The sequence below is a fragment of the Metopolophium dirhodum genome, chromosome 4 (genome assembly GCF_019925205.1).
Source record: "Metopolophium dirhodum isolate CAU chromosome 4, ASM1992520v1, whole genome shotgun sequence".
Taxonomy (NCBI): Eukaryota; Metazoa; Arthropoda; class Insecta; order Hemiptera; family Aphididae; genus Metopolophium; species Metopolophium dirhodum.
This window is the reverse complement of record NC_083563.1, coordinates 5,042,615-5,064,639: the sequence shown is the minus strand read 5'-3', so window position 1 is coordinate 5,064,639 and position 22,025 is coordinate 5,042,615. Positions and strand designations below refer to the sequence as shown.

The following is a 22,025-nucleotide window of genomic DNA, read 5'->3' as shown; positions in this document are numbered from 1 at the left end:
ATTTTCAAAATATTTAAGTTATTTTTAGGCTATTGCCTATTTATACCAGAATAATACCAGTAGATAATGCCACGAAAAACGAACTTATATTCAAAATGTTCTACACTAAAACATATGGTTATTTACTTAAAATTTAAATATGTATTTTCATATATTTCAACTGCTAAAGTAACAATATATCAGGAGCCTTGTATTAAATGTTCACGTTTTTACTCAACAAATAACATTTAATTGACTAAATTGAAAACTGAAAATGTTTGTAAACAGCTCAAAATGAGTCAAGGTTTTTTCAAAATTGTATGGTGTATAGAAAATAAAAATATTAACATTCAGTGAAATTTTCATGTATTTACAGTTATTAATTGTTTTCGAATTACAACAAAATAAGAAAAAGGGGACGGAGTGACGCACCGTCAACGGTTCGAATCTCGGTCACGGGCGGCATTTTTCTTCGGGCAGTAACGGTGTCTGGAGAGAGGCCGCCATCCCCCGACCAAGCATGGCAGAAACCTACGGGTGCCTAATTTGAAATTCTGCCAAACCAAAACACACGTGTTTACAAAAACCTAAAGTACCCTCTCCCACAGTTAAAAACCACCCAATGACCTAAGTTGCCACGGGTAAATTAATTTTAAAAAAAAATAAGAAAATGTCTGCATGAGAAATCAAGTGAATACCCAATTTTGTAAAAATATGAACTTCAAAGCTCGTAAAAATTGAATTTGATTTTCTTGTAGACATTTAGCCAACAAATAAAATTTTATTGACATTCATAGAAAAAAAAAAAAAAATTGAAAACCAAAAATGTTTGTAAACTGCAGTTCAAAACAAATCAAAATATTTATAAAATTGTATCGTGTGCAGAAAATGCTAATATAAACAAGCAGTGAAAATTACTTATATCTACGGTAATTTGTCTTGTTGCACCAAAAACCAAAATTTATTTTATCAAAATCCGATTTTGCGTTAAAATTCCCGTTTTTCCCTAATTTTGTGTATGTTTTTAAAAACTATTGGGAATATTAACGTCCCGAATGCACCAACTAGATTCACTTTCCCATCAAACAAGATGCTGTTGAAGAAACGGTGATAACAAACACACAAACAAATTTAAAAAAAAAATAAACACATCATTGTAAAATCAATGCAATCATCCCTTCGCTCAGAATCGATAATGCAATGTTTTCGGAATTAAAAAAAATCATATTTATAGTAGGTACGTTAATTAATTAGAAATTGTACCTATATAGCCCTAATTTGCAATATAATACAGAAATAAATTGTATAGTGCACTTTTTTAATGTAATATATCGCTTTAGCCTCTCTTTTACCATGTTTTAAAAACAAATTTAATACTTTTAACTCTTTTGTCAACGATTTCCGAGTGAACACTCTCTAAACAATCATTCATTGATAAACTTAAGGGTCCCGGTGCCAGTTTTTCAAATTATCCACAATTCTATAAAATTTGAAAATAAAATTTTATATTTTAGTGGCCAAGTAATTATAATACTTTTCCAATAATCTACTACCCGATACCTATTTAGGGGGGGGGGAGTTGATAGGGTATATTATATCGAAAAAAAATGACTACGGGAATAACTCTCAAGCTTTGTAGAGTTGTCAGATTTTGATGAATATTTTTTTATCTTAAAGAAGAAAACTTAATACAGCCCGCATCGATCTCTGATTTTGTATTTTATTTCAAATAATTGTATTAAAAAAATTGTAAAAAAATGCTTTTTATCTTGTATTTTCTTAGACATATTATAAAGTTTGAGAATAAAATATTGAAAAACAGAGATCGATGCAGGCTGTAAAATATTTCCCTCTAGCAATTAAAAAAAAATTATGAAATTTGGTTGATTCTACAAGGCGGTATCGTTATTCCCGCAGAGTGTATTTTTGAGGACAAAATTTCATCGGCACCGGGCGCCTTAATAGATAAAAGATATTAATTTATTGGATTTACACAATTACACCTCATTCTGATAATACGAAACACTGAAAGTTTGGAACTTAGCTACATTTTAACGTTACTTTGGATTCAGGAAAAAAAATACTATTTTTTTGTAAATCATAAATACTTACAATCGGTCCTTACAATTTACAAATTATGTGATAACTAATAAGCGATGTTTTCTAATTGCGGACCAAGTGACAAAAACCATGCGAGTTGCAGACGAAATCTGAAAATATACGTTTTGCGGACACAAATATAACATACTAATATTGCGGACATATTTCCAATTATTATTCTTGATATATTATTGTACTGCTGTACAAAATTTAAAACGAGCAAAAAAAACTGTCTAAAAGGAGGCATTTATTAGCACACAAATGTTGCAATATTCAAGTGGTGAAATCAGTAAAACATCATTTATACAGGACGTCTCAAAAAAATATTTACCACAAAATCTATAGCGATAAATAATGACAATAATCTATAAATATTTTGTAAAAAAAAAAACATTCACAATAATTTTAAAAATAACGATTGCTCTTTGCCGGACACACAATTTTTTTGGTAACTTGTCCAAAATCCTGAAAAAGTGGTGAAGGGAAATATTTGTGTTAGCAACTTACGTGGTTTTTATTAAAAAGAACTCTGTACGCAATTAGTATTATGACAACAAAACTCGTGTCCGCAATTGTTATGTTATAATATTGACCTGACACCTGAATAATTCGTCCGTAACTAGTATGTGTCCCTAAATTGACCCTAATAATGTAGTAACTAGTAAGGTAGGTACATAAGCAAAAATAATTAAAACGTCACATAATATTGTATTAATATATTTATTTTCCAACAATTTATATATAAAATAAAAGGCAATTAATAATATTAATAATTATACATTTAACAAACATTGTATAAATAAATTCTTTGGCTCCGAAATAAAAAAACCGAATTAAACCGAATTGTCGGCTAGCAAATAATAGTATTATCAATAAAATAAATATTTAGGTAAACTTATAATTATTCGTTAGTCACATCACAATGCTTAAGCCCGTCATAACACTGCTACTTTTATTTGACGAATTAACGGTTGGGATCTTGGGCAAACACGTGGACACGACTGAATGGCGTTTACACGAGTGTTTACATGGACGTGCAGACATGATATTAGGTATATCGTAATATAAGTACAACTGTACAAGTATGTGTCTTACCAAATATCACGTGACGATCATTATAGATAAAATATGATAATACAAAGCTTTATACAAATATAATGACTAGGTATATAACAGATTATACATTTTTTATACCCAACCTAAACAGTATACGTACCACGTACCACGATATACAATAGGTATATATTACCTATTAATTATTATTTTATGATCGGGAATAATGTTGATTGGCGTTTCGTGTGTACACTGCACAATAATATATTATAGCTTATAGCTTTATAGGTTATCATTATAAATCATATTACTTAGCTAGAACCCAAATAGATAATAGACATCTGAAACTACCTACGACACGAAATAAAAAACAAATTTGACAAATAATTAGGAATTATTATACGTATACATATTAATAACAAAAAACTACTTTCAGATAAATAATATATTATGCACATTAGCTGTGATATGTGTACCCAATGCACAATCTTAATTATTTTGTATAATTACGTGAATCGTGGTATTACAAAACAATAACGTATCAAGTATGGAAATAACATATCATTTTTTACTTTTATTAAAACATTAATAAGACATACAAAGCATGGGCCGTGTGTTTGTGTAAACTGTAATGAATCCATAAAATCAAAGAAATTAAAAATGTACATTATATGTATTAGCATATGCGAATTTATAATCAATGGAATAAGTCATACAAATGTTTACAGAGCAATATCGAACCACGTGAAATACAAAATTTAAAAGTATGGGTGGCCTGTACCTATAATAATCAAAAAAACTCATTTAACACGTCATGTTAAAAGAGAAAATAATAATTTAAATAATATCTATATCTATCATGTATTATGTGTATTACTGTAAATCATATTGTTTTTGCTGCATTTCAGTGGACGAAAAAGCAACAATTGTGCAGAGATCGTTTGAAAAAAGAATACATGACTTTAATATAGGTACACTACATCACAGATGGCCAAGACACCAATGACAATTATTGGAATTAATATCCAGCATCCTTAAAAATTAATTACATTACATTTGTTTTAAAACAATTATGTCTACATAAAATATTTGAAAATATAATGCTTGTTTTTTTAAACTCCATTCACATAATTATCGTAAGTAAGACACACCTATATTAATATTATATTATACAAATCATTTAAATGTTTTGATGTATTTGTACTTAGAATATGTTCTTAAAAATTATAGTTATAATAATAATAATGATAAAAAAAAACATATTAGGTATACATACAAATGAAAATATGAAATGTGCAATAATCAAACAAAATAAATTCAAACAATATTTTTGCTTGTTATTAAACAAATTAGTACACAGCAATTATTCAACTAGTTTTGCCATCTCTAATCGTAAAGTGTATGAAATGAATAATACATTGTTTTAATTGCATTACTAATAGAAAATGCAAAAGTAATTTTTATATTTTTTTTCATTACATAGTAGATATTTTTATAAAAAATAACATATTATGCATATTAAAATTAAAACTTCGAACATTATTAATGGTAACTTGTGTTTCTTGTTAGTACTAAGGACATACCATGGATGGAAATATGGAATAATAGCCAAAAGAAGTTAAACAAATTGATTTATGATATTTCAAAATGAATAAATACTGATATTTTTTAATCTGGATTGTGTAAACATTTTGGAAATGTATATACATTTGTATTAGTAAATTTATAGAACTCATGATTTATCTGAGATATTTCCCACATTCCTATGTCTCATTGTCACACGTAGTACTGACCCCAGTGAACAATGCAATAAGTTAATGTACCTACTGTAATTTAATATTTACTCTGAATTAAGTAGTAATTCTACTACACAAAATTAATTTAAAGGAATATTCAAAGATTTTAAATGACTTGTAGTTATTTCCCACAGATTCATTCTTCATTAAAAAATGACAAGACAATTAACACATTTTATGAATATGACAATAGGTAATTGAGTTATTATTCATTAGCATGAAACTCAGGGGCGTGCCTGGAAGGGGATTTGGGTATTCAATCCCCCTCAATATTTTAACGAATTTAGAAAAAAAGTATTACTTAGTGAAATAAATACATTTTAATACATGCTCATAAAAATATTGAACCCCCCCCCCCCCTTCACAGACGAAACAATTTCTAGGCATGCTCCTGATGAAACTATACTTTAGAGTTGGCATCACTATGAATTAAATCTGATAATAAAAGATTAAAAAAGAACACCATAATATAATTAATAATACATTATTAGTAATACTAGAATTATATACTGGTGGGATAAATCTTAACGATACAGTGAAAAAATATTAAAATTCAGTTAGCGTAACAGTGTAACACATAGATGATATCTCATATTATATATATATATAATAATTCAAATTAAAATAATCAACACATTTTACTAATAAAATAACAAACTTAAAAAAATGAATTTTAACACGCAATGCTTTTAATTTTAACATAATTTATAATGAAATACAACCACTAGAGTGCCATTAAGGAATCAACCAACACAATTTGGTTCCAATTGATAATATATTACTTAAACTTAATACATAATAGAAGAATGGTAACTTTTTGGAAAACCAAGATAACAGTTACTGGTTGTCGATATCACACATTCTTAAACAGTATTTAATTAGAGAACCCTCATCACTTTTCAGTCTACATGGAAATCTTTTATTTTAATATCTTGCACAATAGCTTCATCCCATGGTCCATAAATGTTGTCTTTGAATGAATGCCATTTAACAAAATAGTATGGGCACATCAGATTAATGAATAAGACAGTAAGTACAAATAGTCCACTCATTAATGATGACACCCTCATACATAATACAAAGGTAACAGTTACAAACAACAATAAGATGGTAATGGAAGATTTGATCGGCGATAAAAGTATCGGTGATACAGCAAAACATTGTACTGCTATTGTGATAAATACAAATACATGGAAAGCTGTTTGTAGTCTTGAACATAAACAAATTGAACCAAATAAGGCAGCATTTAATGACAGTGATGTTGAAACTATAACTGCTGATACCCCATAGTCAAAAAATACAAGATGTACACACATCATTACCGTGGCTGTAGCATAAATGGTGTCGGTGCTTATAGTTTCAGTCAATGTTTTCAACACAGGTGATAAAATATAACCAGATATCACAAATGCACACGCTGACTTCATCAACCATAATGGAAATGCCTTGGAATTTTCATAAAGCAAGAGATACATGATAAAACTAAAACTTATAGAAGACATTAGCAATAATAGTGGAGAAATTAAATTGCAATTCAGAGCATAAAAAGATAATGCAAAAATTACCACTATGCATAATCTTTGTGTAATTAAACCAGCTCCCAGGATTGCTTCTAGAAGTGTAAGTTTTCGTACATGAAGGTTTTTTCTCAATTCTTCTAGGAAAGACTTATCAGTATAATTATCTGGATAACCTTCATTGGAATAAAGGTTCTTTTTCCATGGTTTTAGGTGACCATTACGAATAGCTCCATTTTGATACTTTACTTTAGTGAAATACTGGGATGACTTGACAATACCATTATCTAAAATAAAATAATTTTAATATTAATAAATAAATTATATTATATTATATATTCAGAAAAATATTTAAAAGAACAAACATTTTCAAACGTTCCATACAGAGTATAACATAAAAAATAAATAGTTTAATTTTAAATCAAATAAAAATTGTCTTTTAATTTTAAAAACTTAGTTTAACAAAATTATTAATTTCCCTTATGGCCATATCCTAAAAAGGTTAAATTAGGTCAAGTGGACAAATAGGTACTATAAAGTAGACAGTAGAAACCTTGATTGATGATTTATATAGTTAAATCAACCTAATTGTACAACAGTATTTATTTTATTTAGGTACTATTTGATGTAATGTACCTTATAAATTATAGTACAAAATTTATATCATTTATAAATAAAATATTTCAAGAAGCATTAAGACATTGACAATATTGTGCTCTAAATAAAATAAGATAAAGATATCATAGATATATTTTTTAAAAATGTAATATAATGTATAAACATTAAACACTGAGTAACATTTAACTGATTGAATTCCTTATAACTAAACAATTACACTAAATATTGTAATAAAAATTAATTTATTATAATATTGGTTCCCTAGATAGTAGATTATCAGTTATTTAAATCATATAAATAGCTTTTAAGTAGCTAATTTTTTACAATTTTTTAATTATTCAATTAAAAATAGGTATTACCTAATTGTAAATATAAAATAAAAACACATAAAAGTAAATATTGTGTATGACACTATAAGATTTTAAAACAAAATCAATAGAAAATAAAAATTTTATTTATTAGGTACCTATGTACCTAATAATTATTATTAATAATATAGTATTAAATAAACACTAGCAGTGTTAAAAAAAATATAATTTGTCAAATAAATTAAAATAATTATACAATATACAATATACCTAATTAAAATACATTTATTTCTCTAAGAAAAATTAATAATCTTTATGGTACACGTGGCTTTTATACCTATAGCACGGCATGCCTAGGTGGTTTCTACACACTGCTTATAGCAAAACATACAGTTTGAAGAGAGAGACAGAGGAGAGTATTATATCGCAACAATGAATCAATACAGCTGGTACATATTTTATTACATTTTCTGCTTTATCTATGTATATGTCAACTTTTTTTTATTTCTTAAAATTTTTAAGTATATTTTCTATTTTTAACCTAAATTTACCTAATTTAAAAAATAAGTACAAATATAATATTGTATAGATAGCTAGAGAACTATTTTAAGAAAACTGCAAAATATCATCATCTATAATTTATTAAAACTGAGATTAAAACTATCATTACCTATTGGCATCACCTCATCAAGTATTGAATTTTCAAAACTTAAATTAACTGATACATTAAATCATGCCAAACCAAAATGACACATTGTTTGTGTGTAGTTTTTGAGTGTTGGACTTTCATAAAAAATAAAATGGCTTGCACTACAATAGCATAAGTAACAATTTGATATATTAATGAAATATTAGGTATATATCCACACCGAAAAAAGCACTCAAAGCACTGTGATCTAAAATTTAATAAAAGGCTAAAATTATTTAAATGATATAAATATATAATAAAAAATGTTATCTATTAAAATATTTAGAAGTACCCCATACCTAATAAATAAAATATAAATTATCGCTGTCACAGTTTGTGCCTTTTTCACTACAGCTTTTATCGTCAACACTACTGTCATAATTTTCAATAATAAGTACCTAATTCTTTTACAGACTGAAGTTTTGTTTTTTCTTCTTTACTCTTTAATACTATTATTCAATGGATCTGAAGATAATAATTGATGAAGAAAACTATCTTTGGATAGAAGTGTTAGATATTATTCAATATGTCTTCTATATATTATTTTCTCTAAAATGTTTAACATTTTTATTTCTAATTTCTTGTGCTTTTTCACTTAGTTATTCTATTGATATTATAAATGATGCGGCTATATATAGAATAGATTATTCTGAGATGTGACTATTTAAGGTTTCATGTCTGATTCAATTAATTGTTATGAAAAAATGGGAAAATAAGAGCAACTATGTAGAGATATTTTTATTCGGTAGGTATATGTGAGAATGAATGAAATGAGTGGTAAGTTAATTGAAAAATTAATTAAAATTGTACATTTCATAAATTTTAGTTTATTAGTATTTTAATTGAATTTAGCAATTATAATTATAGATAACATTATGTTACAATAATGAATACAAATATATTTGGTAGCAACAGCTATAATATTAGTAAAGGTACCTACAGGGCCGGATTGGTTAGGCGAGCTACCGAGGAAATCTCGGTAGGCCAGTCGTGTGAGTGAAAATAAATTCATGTTTAAAATACGATTGGGCCACCTATAAGCTCGTAATAATTAAAGACGTCATTTTGGGCTTCTGAATATGCAAATGGGCCGCTAAGAAGTGAAAATCTCGATGGGCCGATACATACCAATCCAGCCCTGGGTACCTACATATATATCTACCCAAAGATAATATTAGTTTTATCAATACTAAAATCTGGTCAAAATAAAATATTTTATAAAACAGCAATGATTAAATTAGGTAAAGTAGGTATTATTAAAGTAGGTACCCAGGAATAAAATAAACGAATATTTTCAAATGATTAAATGATTTTAATTGTGTATTTTTTAATTCTTTTTGGTAGGTACTTAGTAATTACTTTACTAAATGAATTCTTAGCACATTTTTTTAAAAATAATTTTAGACCACTGCAAGCACACGCACAGAGTGCAGATGATGACAAACACGAAGAAGTGATTAGAATATTAGATTATAAAATAAAATAATAAAAGGTGTAGGTATGGTCGGAAGACGGTCTACTATAAAACCCTATGGCTAGTCGGTCGCAGACACCCGTTACACTTACGTTTACTGGATGACAGGTACGTCGATTTGGTGACATCAGTCATACATGACATCAAGGGACGGCAGTTGAACAGAAACATGCGTGTCGCGATTCAGCGGCCTCGGCGACGTGAACGACGGCGGCGGTGGCGGTGGAGCCGTCATCAACTGATAAATATGCCGACGGAAACACAAACCAAATGCAAATGATGGTTCACCCAAAGACAAGACAAACATATTATTTAATATTTTGTTTACCAGCGAAGCGCACACGCCTCTGAAATAACAATACAATCATTACAATTTACAATGATATGCATCGTATTATCATAACATAATATTCATAATTTATCGTTATATAGTCGTCTGTGGTTAGATATATGTATAGTCCGTGTGTTTGACTGGTTTCGTAGTTTGTTTTCGATAATATTTTATCATCGACGTTTGAAGGTCTCGACTGATAACGTTGACGACAATGCACCAGTGTTCATGCTTGCAAGAAAATACGAACGGATTATTATATCATAATTGAAAAAATGTCCCACTGTCCATGACGTCATTATGTCTTATCATTGTTATCAATATATTGATATGATAAACCCACGATGTAGAGAAGAGAGAAGGTGATAACATTCCGCGAAAAAAGTGGCACAATTTTTGACGGCACAAATTTGGTTAACATGAATACCGCTAGGCACCGCCACATTACTGGAAGGCCGGTTATATTAATTATTTGCTATTATGGTGCATTAAATATAGACCAAACTAATGCGTATTGTATAAATATATTCACGAACTCAATAAAATAAACATATAGTGGTAGACTTCCTGTCATAAGAAATAGTATTTAAAATATAAATCCCTTCCCAATATTGTTCAAAATTTATTAGAATTATTGTAAGAACTATGACTGCCCATTTAAATGTCTACTATTGAATATTTAGTTACCGAAAAATAAATATTATATTAAGTTTTAAAAAATTATTTTAAAAGTTTAATAGGTAAATTAAATAATTAAAAATGCTAAATAAATGCTATGTACCAGGCTGTAAGACAGGATACGCTAGTGGAAGTGAAGGAAAAAATATTTCATTGTTTAGAGCTCCAAAGATACTGTGACTTTATTAAAGACAATATTTACATGATTTTTTATAAATTTTAAGTAAGTAATTACTTAATAGCATTACTCCACAATAATATAATAATTATATAGAGTATTATTATTATTTGGTACCTAATAATAATGTATACACTTAGATAAATTATTTGTACATAAAATTATTTTAAGTAATTTTCAAGATACGGATACTAATACATTAAATTTAAATATTATAATTTAGTATGATAATTATTAGGTAATAAACAATATTGTTAACATCTTTAATATTATGTGATAACTACCTGCTTATATGTATACTATTTTATGTATTATACTTAGGCACATTGCCTATTATTATTAATGTAATAGTGTCTTAGATATATTTAAATATTTTTAACAGAAGGTACCAAATACCAATATTAGGTAAATATTGAATCAAAAGTAAATATAAAGAAGTAAGTATATATAAATAGATTTGAGTTACTTATAATATATAGAAATTATCAAATTTGTAATGGTCCGTATTCTGTTATCTGCAATTTTGCTATAATTTTCAATTGTAAACTTCTAGGCAGTTGAATAAAGTATATCCTAAAGCAATAAATGATTTTCAATATGAATACCATACGTTAAAATTATCTTATTGAAATACCAATAAATAAACGTAGGTACACACAGGTATTTTCCATCATAAATACAATATTTATAATATTTAATATTTTTGATTCATTGCAATAAAACACAATACACATGTGTCTAAAATATATAATGTCTAATGCAATTATTCAAACACCCGGCTTTCGAAGCTTGTGCTGCTTCCGGTGGATATTATTTAAACTACAAATTTGCCGTCGAAAACTAAGCCACTTTTTTTCTCCTGGCCAAGCCGAGTGTTATCACCTTCTCTTCTCTACATCGTGGATAAACCTATAAACTAAATAATGGACGCGCATTCCACTCCGCCATGCCATGCAAAGCTATATAGGCGATCATAATGAATATATTACATAACCATATAACTGAGAGAGAAAGAACATAAAGTAGTGAAGGAGCCCGCAAAATAAACTGTATACATATTACTACTCTGTTTCTTTTATCGCTCACACTATATCGTACCCCTGTCTTTTCTCTCTTAGCGCTGTCCATTAGTTTATAGGTCTATGATTGATATAATGATATGCAATACATTTATACATAGACTATAGACATTAACCAGTGTTTGGCAAGTTCCTTATAAAAAGGAATTCGTTTCGTTCCTTGTTCCTTAAAAAAAAAACAAGAATTCGTTCCTTTGTCGTTCTTTTGGGAAATGAACGAGTTCCTTTTTTAGTTACAAATAATATTTACATATAATTATCTGTGTAAATTATTGGAACTAGAAAAGAACGAACAATTTTGTTATTTTTCCTTGAAAAAAAGAACTAGTTCATTTTCTCCGTTCTTTCCAAACACTGTCATTAATTACTTAATATGTCTATATGCAAATATCACGGTCCATAGACCATGAACCAAGGTGTATTTAAGATATTTTATTTATTTCAAAAAACGATAGGCGCCATAGAAAAGAGATTAGATGGAAGCGCGTTAGCATTGTATTTCCTCTAGTTCTCCATAATTAATTCCATAGCATGTCATTAGATTACCAATTTATAAAAATAGCTATACGAAAAAATGGTACTCGTCCAATATGCTATCTACTGTAAATATTTTATCTACCATAATTTTATGATAGTTTAATAAGACATCTACAGTAAATATTGTATCATAATATACTTTATCATTTTGTAATCAAGATTAAGTATGAAAGGATTTAGATGAATCTTTGTTCTAAGATAAAAGGAAATATAACCGCGGAAGATAATAACATCTTGGAGATCGCAAACCTGAGGAAAAGTCTGATGATAATGAAGATAGTTCAGATGAAGACTCTGTAATAAATAATTGAAATTATGGACAGCAAATCCAAGGGCCATAGATTTTTGGTTTGTGTTGTAAGCATGATTGCATTTTAGAGAGACATATTTTTAAAGTTCAAAGGCCAAATCGAAATACCTTACTACCAATTATATTAAATGAAGTTGAACAAGGTACTACTATATATTCCTATAAAATATATTTCCTATTCTACTTTAAATTAACATGGGTCTATCCATAAAATGATTTGAGCCGAAGACTTGTTCGAATCATTCCTCGGAGTGGTCAAAAATTTGTATACATAACTACACAGTACCACATGATTAAATGTGGCAAAGTAGAAATACTGCATTTATCATACTAAACCAACATAAAACGACGGTAGATAAAATATTTACGGTAGATAGCATACTAAGCCATCAAACGTGCAGTAGATAGCATATTGAACGAGTACCGAAAAAATTATTTAATTCTTGTAAATTAAATCTATACCAATTATTTCAATTAAAAGTATTAATGCATATTTTACTATATAGTTTAGAGGAACATAGTTAAGAAACTATCTAACCAAAATTAATGATTTGAGTATCAACATTTTCAGAAAAAAAAGCTTTACCAAAATCAATAAAAAAATATAGTGATTAGTAATCACTATATTTTTTAATTGATTTTGATTAGATAAATCACTGATTACAATTTGAAAAAATAAAGTTGATTTTACTATTGGTACACCTGCGTGTTTAAACATTTTGTAATTGTTATAAAAAATTGTCATGTTAAAAATAAAGAAACACGTATTTTTTTCGGTTTTTTTGAAATTCCATATCATCGATCTATAATTGTTAAAAAAACCCGCGTACAATGACATAAGATACACTCTGTATAATTATATAAATAATAGGAAAAGTTAATAAGCTCCGTAGAAGCAGTGGTGCTTTTGAGGGGGACAGGAGCTACTGGGACTAATGCCCCGAGTACCAATTTTTAGGGGTGGGAAAATTGTTATAGTTTACGACTACCATTGATTATGATGTGTATTATATAATCAATTCCACTAGTCACTACCCAGATCTACATTTTTTTCTATTTTGCCTGATATAATTATCATAAAAATAAAGATTAAAAACAGTCGTTTTTTGAAAATGCTTTAATTAAGATTGGAGAAGATGAAAAAGAATATTCGATGTGAAGCAAATGATATATTGTTAATGTCCAGCCTTTTCCAGAAGAGTTGCATAATATAATATTAGAGAGTATGATTGAACTGTAGGACGTCCTCGAAACACTAATAAGGACAAATTAAATGTGATGCAAGAATCAATACTTTTAAGGAGCTTAAAGAAAATGTGAGCAATTGGTCGTAATAAAATATTTACAAGCTATAAAATGTTTAATGGGTCATAGTTCAAAATAATGCATATATTTTCTAAAAAACGTTAAATACATAAATAACATATTATGTACTACTGGTACTAGTGGCAACATTTCCAACCACAACGTAGCCTGTGGTCGTTTAACCGTGCTACTCATTTCGGAACATTTTCACTTTTCTGAAGCGGAGTTTGGTAAGTTGCGCACGGCGTGCACCCTTATGGTATGGTACTATGGTTACGCTTACGCAAAAGTAAAAACAATAAGCACGGACTACTACACCGGACTGGAAACTAGACGTTTACCGCCGGGCCACCGCTGGAGAGGTGTAGTAAGGGGTACATACATGAGCTAATCTGGCGCCATCTATACTTCAATGATAAACCATTTATCAAATGTATTCCTACTACCATTGTTCTATGATGCATAGACGTATAATATACGTCTACGGTATGATGCTACTACCATGAACTAAGAATATTAGTTTAAGAAGATTCTTCTTAGTTCATGCTACTGTGGTTAGCCAGGCTGCGCTAGATTAGCTCACGTACTATTCCCACGGACTATACTAAGATATTTAGTCCGTGACTATTATAATATGTTCGTGTCCGTGACTATTCCCCATTCTACACCTCTCTCGAGTCCACCCGTCACCCACCACCCATGATGTTTCCGGTTCAGTGTAGTAGTCCGTGATAATAAGGTACTAGAGCTTAGATAAGAGATATCATCACGGCTATCTCTGACCGGTTATCAGTTATCATTTCACCCGCCAGACTGTGCGTCAGTCATATGTTTTGCACGTCGTCGGTTTCGCGACTGACGAATAATAATATGAATAATAATTAAAAAATAAGTAATAATTAATAACTAATAATAAAAAATGTAATCAGTTTCAATATATTAATATTATTAATATGCCACATTGTCAAAAAGCTAATATTAATATTAGCAAGTCGCAAGTGTTACCGCATTTTAAAGCCTAGGTATCTAATAACCTATAGGTAGTTTAAAGTGCATGATAGCTTGACAGCATTTGTTGACGGATGACAAATAAAAAATGTGAATGATAATTAATTATTACAATAATATAATATTATAATTCCGTCGGCTGTCATCGTTCCTTCTGTCATACCGTCCCCCTACCACATTTATTTGCGTGCGATTACGAAAACGAATTTTATCCGTAGAACTTTCGATTTCCAACAATGTTCGTAATATCATTATGTTCCTATCGGACCCGTCCAAGTACAGACATCAAATGTTGATCCGCATAAATGTTTTCCTGGCATTGGTAATAGGCAGTAGCCTGCTTTTGTTGGGTAAGTCTATGATTCATATTATGCATCAGTTTCGAATTTTGGTTTGACAATAATAATGATGGTCATGAAAAATATTATGTTGCTGTCGTTTCTTAATTTTTGACTGTATTGCTATTATCATTATGGGCAAAAACTTAGGTCCACGCTCTTTTGCTCTTTGGAGAGCAAACTATCGTTTAAAGTGACAATTCCAATTTTATTTTTATTGTAATTAGATACACGCTTCTATTATATCTAGGTATTGTATAACACTTGTATCGTTGTTATTAAACTTTTATATTTAAGTCCTATTTGCATTTATGATACATTTCTTATTGATAGCATATGCAATTAGATTTACCCATTTAAACTAAAATATTAACAACAGTCATATAACATTTTCAATTCTTATTTGTATGTTAAGTTTGTGTTTTTGAGACTAAAAAAATAGTTTTTATGCTGCTAATTGCAGACAACTATCTTTTATTTTGATGTATTTGTCAAAATTTAAATCTAAACTTATATTGAAAAATTTTGTAAGAAAGTATACTTTTCCTTAATTTTATTAGTGGTTTATTTATATAGCATAGGTAGGTACATAGGTACTGGTTTATAGTGGTTTATAGTAAACAACATTTAAACACTTATCTAGGTTAAATAAAAGTCGAAACATTTTAATTCAAACATGTTAGATTGTAATATGTCTTACTTATACCTACCTATTTTGAATATTTTAATCACATTAAAGTGTATTATATTATTTTTATTATTATTTCAGGATTAATCTATTGCTTTGTATCAAATAATGGTATTTATAACCATGAATTTCAAGTGTCAAACAAAAAAGAGTTTCAGCTTTTTGAAAATGTTGATTCTGAACACAGTACAGATCTTATAAATAAGCTGAAAAAAGATCTTGCTACTGCAAATGAGAAAATAGAACAACTTGAAAACAAGATGCAAGGGTTTGAAGAACGTATCAGAAAGCCTTATCCAAATGTCAAATATCTAAACTACCGTTCAAAAAAACGTATTCTGGTAAGATGAAAAAAAAAATTACCCACGTCCAAATCCATAGATATAATGTTAAAATTAAGGTACAATGTTTAATCTCTCTCTCTCTCTTTCTCTCTTATAGCCTTATGCTTTTATATTACAAGTACAAATTATTTATACTTATGCCATAATGTTCTATACCTAGTTTATCTGTGATTTTAATATAACCATTGAAGAACCATATTAAATGGACCACATTGCTGAGGTTTTAAAAAATTACTTTTATATGTAGAAAGTTAAGGTTGATGTTAAACTGTTAAAGTGATAAAAAGAGAAGTATTAAGAATTATTAAATATTAAAACTTGAATTTATTATAATTTGTAAATAAATTTACAAACTTTAAAACTGTATTATGTTATAATTTTCCAGGTTACTGGTGGAGCTGGTTTTGTTGGATCTCATTTGGTTGATAAATTGATGAAAGCCGGTCATGACATTACTGTTGTAGATAATTTTTTCACTGGAGTTAAAGCAAATGTTGAACAGTGGATTGGTCATGCTAACTTTGAGTTAATTCATCAAGACATAGTCAATCCTCTTTTTGTTGAAGTAGACGAGATTTATCATTTAGCTTCACCTGCATCACCTCAACATTACATGTTCAACCCAGTAAAAACAATTAAGACTAATACAATAGGAACAATTAATATGTTAGGTTTGTAAAAAAAAAATCCATTCTATAAAAGAATCTAAAATAAAAAAAACATTTATTTTAACTAATAAAATTTAAAATAATCAAATTATCTTTAGTATAATCTTTTTTTAGGACTGGCAAAGCGAGTAGGTGCCAAAGTCTTAATTGCAAGCACTTCTGAAGTCTATGGTGATCCTGAAGTACACCCACAACCAGAAACTTATTGGGGACATGTCAATCCCATTGGTATGTATACATTATTGTATAGTTATTTTTATGATCCGATTTTGTTACTTGATGTGTTTGCAGTTTGTATACTTATTTGGTAGAATCTTATAACAAATTAGATTTAATACATATTAGTATTTTCAAATATATAGACCAAAGCCATAAATACATATTCAATGCATATTTTTGTTTTTTCATATTGTATAGGTTTTCAAACAATTGTGTATATTTTAAGTTAATACTTTTAAAATATAAATCTCACTACTCTTTGTTTAGTTTTTGGAACTAATTAATAATTTTAAACATTGTATTTAATGCCTGAAATTCTGAAATAAAGTATAACTAAAATTATTGTTTTGTGATTTAGGTCCACGTGCTTGTTATGATGAAGGTAAAAGAGTTTCAGAAACATTGAGTTATGCATATGCCAAGCATGAAAAAGTATCAGTTCGTGTCGCCAGAATATTTAATACACATGGACCTCGAATGCATATGAATGACGGACGGGTAGTTTCCAACTTTATATTACAGGCTCTCCGAAATGAGCCGATTACTGTAAGAAATACAATGTTATATAATATGGTCTAATAAATTGTATATTATTTTTCCAATTTTCCCTTCTTTTTTTTTGTAGGTATACGGTAGAGGTAATCAAACACGTTCATTTCAATATGTATCTGATCTAGTAAATGGATTGATTGCTTTAATGGATTCCAATTATACCCAGCCAGTTAATCTTGGAAACCCAACTGAACATACCATTAACGGTATGTTTTACTATTGATTCAATACCATTGTAAATTACCATTCAGTTACCTACCTACCATTATTTTTAATGTTAAGAAAAATAATATAAAATTAATGCAGTTTTATTACAGCTAATTTTATTTAATGTCTAAATCGTATTTTAATAGACTCATCGATCGAATTTCAATATGTAATGATTTTTATTCTTTGCAATAATATATATGTTTCCATTATGTATTAATTGTTTGTATTAATATTTAATAAGGTGGAAACTAGGTATATCAAGTCAATTGATATTTTTGCCTAAAAGCCTAGGCATACCCTGGGGGATTGATGTTTTTTTTCGGCTGGAAATATGAATCAAACCGGCCCTTGAACCGCCAAATTAACTATTATTACCTCCCTATAGGTTATCTATGTAGGAAATGGATAGTTTTTTTTATTATTATCACTTAAGTAAAGGTCAATTTTGAAAAAAAAGAAGAAAATTCATTTGGTACTATAAATAATATTTCTATGTGAATTTTATAAAAAAATATTTTGTTGTGGGATCTTCCCGATAAGCCTATCCGCCCTTGGGCATACCTATCGCCTATCATTGTAAGACATATAAGTAAATAACAATAACAGTTAATTGTAACTTAAAAATAATGTTTTTTTTGAAAAAAATCAAATAGTACAATCTACCAGTTTAATGCTGATAGTTGATAAATAATATATCATTTATTTATTACAGAATTTGCTGTAATAATTAAAGGGTTGGTTGGTGGAAAAAGTAAAGTAATCACAACACCTGCTGTAGAAGATGACCCTCAAAGAAGAAAACCAGACATTACAAGAGCAATGACTTACCTAAATTGGAAGCCTAAGGTATATATTATAGTTTTGTTGTTTGTACTAAAAAAAAATATATTTATAAACTAGAGTGTCCTGAGAGACTGATTCATATCCACGCAGAGCCGCACCAATTAGAGCTATCAATTTGACATTTTGAGGGTAGATTAATATTATAATTTCACCATGCACTGAAAAGGATTTTGCAAAATTTTGATTTTAAGGGGTTAAAATCAGCAAAAACAAAATTGTATACCTACATACAACAAACTTTATTATCAATATTATTATTATTATTTCCATATTATTGATTATTTTCATTATTAAACATAGTCGGCATATTTAAAAATGTATATATTCAATATAATTGTATTTTGTCAATGGAATATTGACACCTCAAGTAGTTGTACCAATTATCGGTGATGATGCCTGCTCTTTATCCATTCAATTTCATTTCATTTGTTTAACACTCAAGAACGATGCCAAGAGATCCGAAATACAATTGTTTCGTATGTCTCTGATAATTGGAATAACTTTATAGTTTATTACCATGTCTTACAATTCAAATGGTGACAACTTCTCCACTGCTGAGGATTATGTACGTGAAATGGTCAATCTTGATTATTGCAAATTGATTGCAGCTGGCAATATTTTCCCATTTTTATTTGAAACTTATTATGATAATAATCTTTATTCTTTATTTGGTATAGATACATTCCCAGTAGCTGGAAATGTTAGTGGTAATTTTTATGTTTATTTATCTATTTCTTACAGAAAATTTAATTACTACTTCAGAGGGCTTGTTAGTGTCACAGAAAATGTAATCTGTTTATATATACGAGACTTTCCTGAGTGACTCATATTCAATGCAGAGCCGAAACCTATTAGAGCTATCGATTTGACATTTTGAGGGATTAAGGGTAGAAATTAGTATTTATTTATTATCGGTTGCCATTGGTTATTCGGATAGATCAGGTATCTATTGCCTACCAGGGTGACTACTGAGTTGCTCTTACTGTAGCGTTGCTCTTACTGTAGCAAGTTACACCTAAAAGAAGTTGAACAATCATAATTTTTTTAAGAGTCGCCATTTTTTACGGGCAACAAAGTGCACAGGATCAGCTAATAATATTAAATATATATTATATTATTATAATAAGTAAATTATATTGTACATGAGCTTTAATATTGATCTTAATGTATAATACTATAACTATTATTTCATATAATATATACTAAAACATTATTTGTTTTAATAACTAAATATAAACCTTTTTCTATGTGGTTTAACCGATGACCCCAGTAGTGCTTGACTTAGGTCATAACAATTCCGATGAACTAACTATTTTTTTATTAACTAACTTTAAATTTGAATCAATTATTTAAAATAATTATTAAACAATTGTATATACTAATATATTATTCTTATATGTATTTCCGGTTTTAATTTACATAAATAAATAGGGTAGGTACAAATTATACAAAAATACATATTTACTCTGTATGACGTGTAGTGTGCACTTGTAAATTTGAACTTCATAATGGTAAAGTAATCACACCTTAAAATGATGATCTTTTCATCAATTATTAATGTCAAATGAGCATTGTGTATCTATTATAGTATGTATTTAATAAATCTGATTAATGGTCATTAATTATTTTAAAAACACTAATTGTTTTCATTTTAATTTACATTATGTTTATATTTTACAGGTGGGTTTAAAAGAAGGTTTAAAAATGACAATTGACTACTTTAGACAAGAAATAAAGAAATCACAAAAAACTGTTTGATATATAATATTATTATACTACTTATGAGTTATTAGATTTTATTTCAACTGGTTTGAAAAATAATATTTTTACTGTTTATATGTTTAATTTATTTTAAATTTTGTTAACTATTGAATTTAAATTGATTCTATGAAAACATAGTATACTATTTTTATGAATCTGACAATTGTTTTTTATTTATGTTTATATTTATTTAGTATTTTTTTGTAAACTTCTGTGATCTCTATAACATTTTGTCGTATCGTGTTATGTAGTTATTTTCCTTTTGTTGCGTCTGTTCATTAAATCTATTGAATAAAATTAATATATATTTTTTAATTGAAGAATTATTAATATATTGTTAGAAAACTAACATTAAACCATATTAACTTCAGTTCTCTACAATGTTCATCCCTTTAAATTTTTAGGTTTATAGTTAACCAATCAATTATACGAAGCATCTAAACCCGGGGGAGACGATCTTTTTACTCAAGTATGAGTGGTGAGTGCCATAGTGAATTTGCTGCATACAAATTGCATCCCAAAATACAAGGTAAATACACACGTGTTGTGTGCGTAAGTGTATAACCAATTACATAGATAATAAAGAATTTCTTTATTATCCATGATCAATTAATATTATGTGCGGGTGAGTACAAAATCCAAACCTAACCTAATTGTACTAAAATCCGATTAATTAAAGAAAAACAATCATTCGTATGTTTAGTAGAAGAAAAATAAATTAATTAAAAATTAGAAAAAAAACAATGCAATTAATAATAATTATTATAATTATTAAAAACTATAGCAATAGTAGCAACCATTTATAAACAACAATTTCCAAAAAATAAACAATGCAAAAAATTTGTCCACCAAAACCGTGGTTCGAACTCGAGATCCCCTATTTAAATCCCTTGTTTTTAGAACAACCTCTCCACGCTGGACCTCCTATTTACCTTGTGCAGTGGAACCATGGTAGGGAATAGTAAGACTACATACGAATTGCGTCCCAAAATACGAATATCGGATATACATCACCATCGCGATATACGAGTTGAGTCCTGCAATTTTCCTTCCCACTTTTACAGACTGAGGACTGTCATTTGTGTGGTTAAAAATTATAATTATTTATTATAAATTACTTGTTGTTCTAAAATGTAATGAGCATTTATAATATTATAAATGGTGTATTTAAAAATTGTAATTGTATATTATTATATACTATATACTATACATCATTGTAAAATCAATACATTCATCGCTTCGCTCAGAATCTAAAAAACTGTATACTTTGTGGGGGGTTAAAGGGATAGTTGTGCCTTTAATCATAACTCATAAGTATTGACTATTGAATATACAATATAAATGTTCAGATGTTCTATAAAGATGACGATGTACCTACCTAGGATGTACGACTTATGCCAATTTTTTTTTTACCCCAACAATTTATATAATGCTTTATATATT

General features: G+C 28.3%; 2 protein-coding genes across 2 annotated transcripts; one reads left to right on the top strand and one right to left on the bottom strand.

Moving 5' to 3' along the window:
* Positions 1–2,780: 2,780 nt before the first annotated feature.
* On the bottom strand, positions 2,781–10,093 carry LOC132943206 (phosphatidylinositol N-acetylglucosaminyltransferase subunit C). Its single transcript, XM_061012082.1, has 2 exons — positions 9,626–10,093; positions 2,781–6,732 (listed from the first exon to the last, which is right to left on the bottom strand). Exons 1-2 carry the CDS (start codon positions 9,702–9,704, stop codon positions 5,828–5,830), a joined length of 984 nt encoding a protein of 327 aa, XP_060868065.1. The 5' UTR covers positions 9,705–10,093; the 3' UTR covers positions 2,781–5,827.
* A 4,691-nt stretch (positions 10,094–14,784) lies between these two features.
* LOC132943704 (UDP-glucuronic acid decarboxylase 1) lies at positions 14,785–20,897 on the top strand. The gene is made up of 8 exons (XM_061012756.1): positions 14,785–15,309; positions 16,067–16,326; positions 16,715–17,000; positions 17,112–17,225; positions 17,575–17,762; positions 17,842–17,974; positions 18,691–18,824; positions 20,502–20,897. Exons 1-8 carry the CDS (start codon positions 15,213–15,215, stop codon positions 20,577–20,579), a joined length of 1,290 nt encoding a protein of 429 aa, XP_060868739.1. The 5' UTR covers positions 14,785–15,212; the 3' UTR covers positions 20,580–20,897.
* Positions 20,898–22,025: the final 1,128 nt, after the last annotated feature.

Coding starts and splice junctions, on each gene's coding strand:
- LOC132943206 (XM_061012082.1), bottom strand. CDS start 9,704: ATGTTTCTGTTCAACTGCCGTCCCTTGATGTCATGTATGACTGATGTC. Junction 6,733..9,625: donor GTACCTGTCATCCAGTAAAC/GTAAGTGTAACG, acceptor ATTTTATTTTAG/ATAATGGTATTGTCAAGTCA.
- LOC132943704 (XM_061012756.1), top strand. CDS start 15,213: ATGTTCCTATCGGACCCGTCCAAGTACAGACATCAAATGTTGATCCGC. Junction 16,327..16,714: donor GTTCAAAAAAACGTATTCTG/GTAAGATGAAAA, acceptor ATAATTTTCCAG/GTTACTGGTGGAGCTGGTTT. Junction 17,226..17,574: donor GGGACATGTCAATCCCATTG/GTATGTATACAT, acceptor TTTGTGATTTAG/GTCCACGTGCTTGTTATGAT.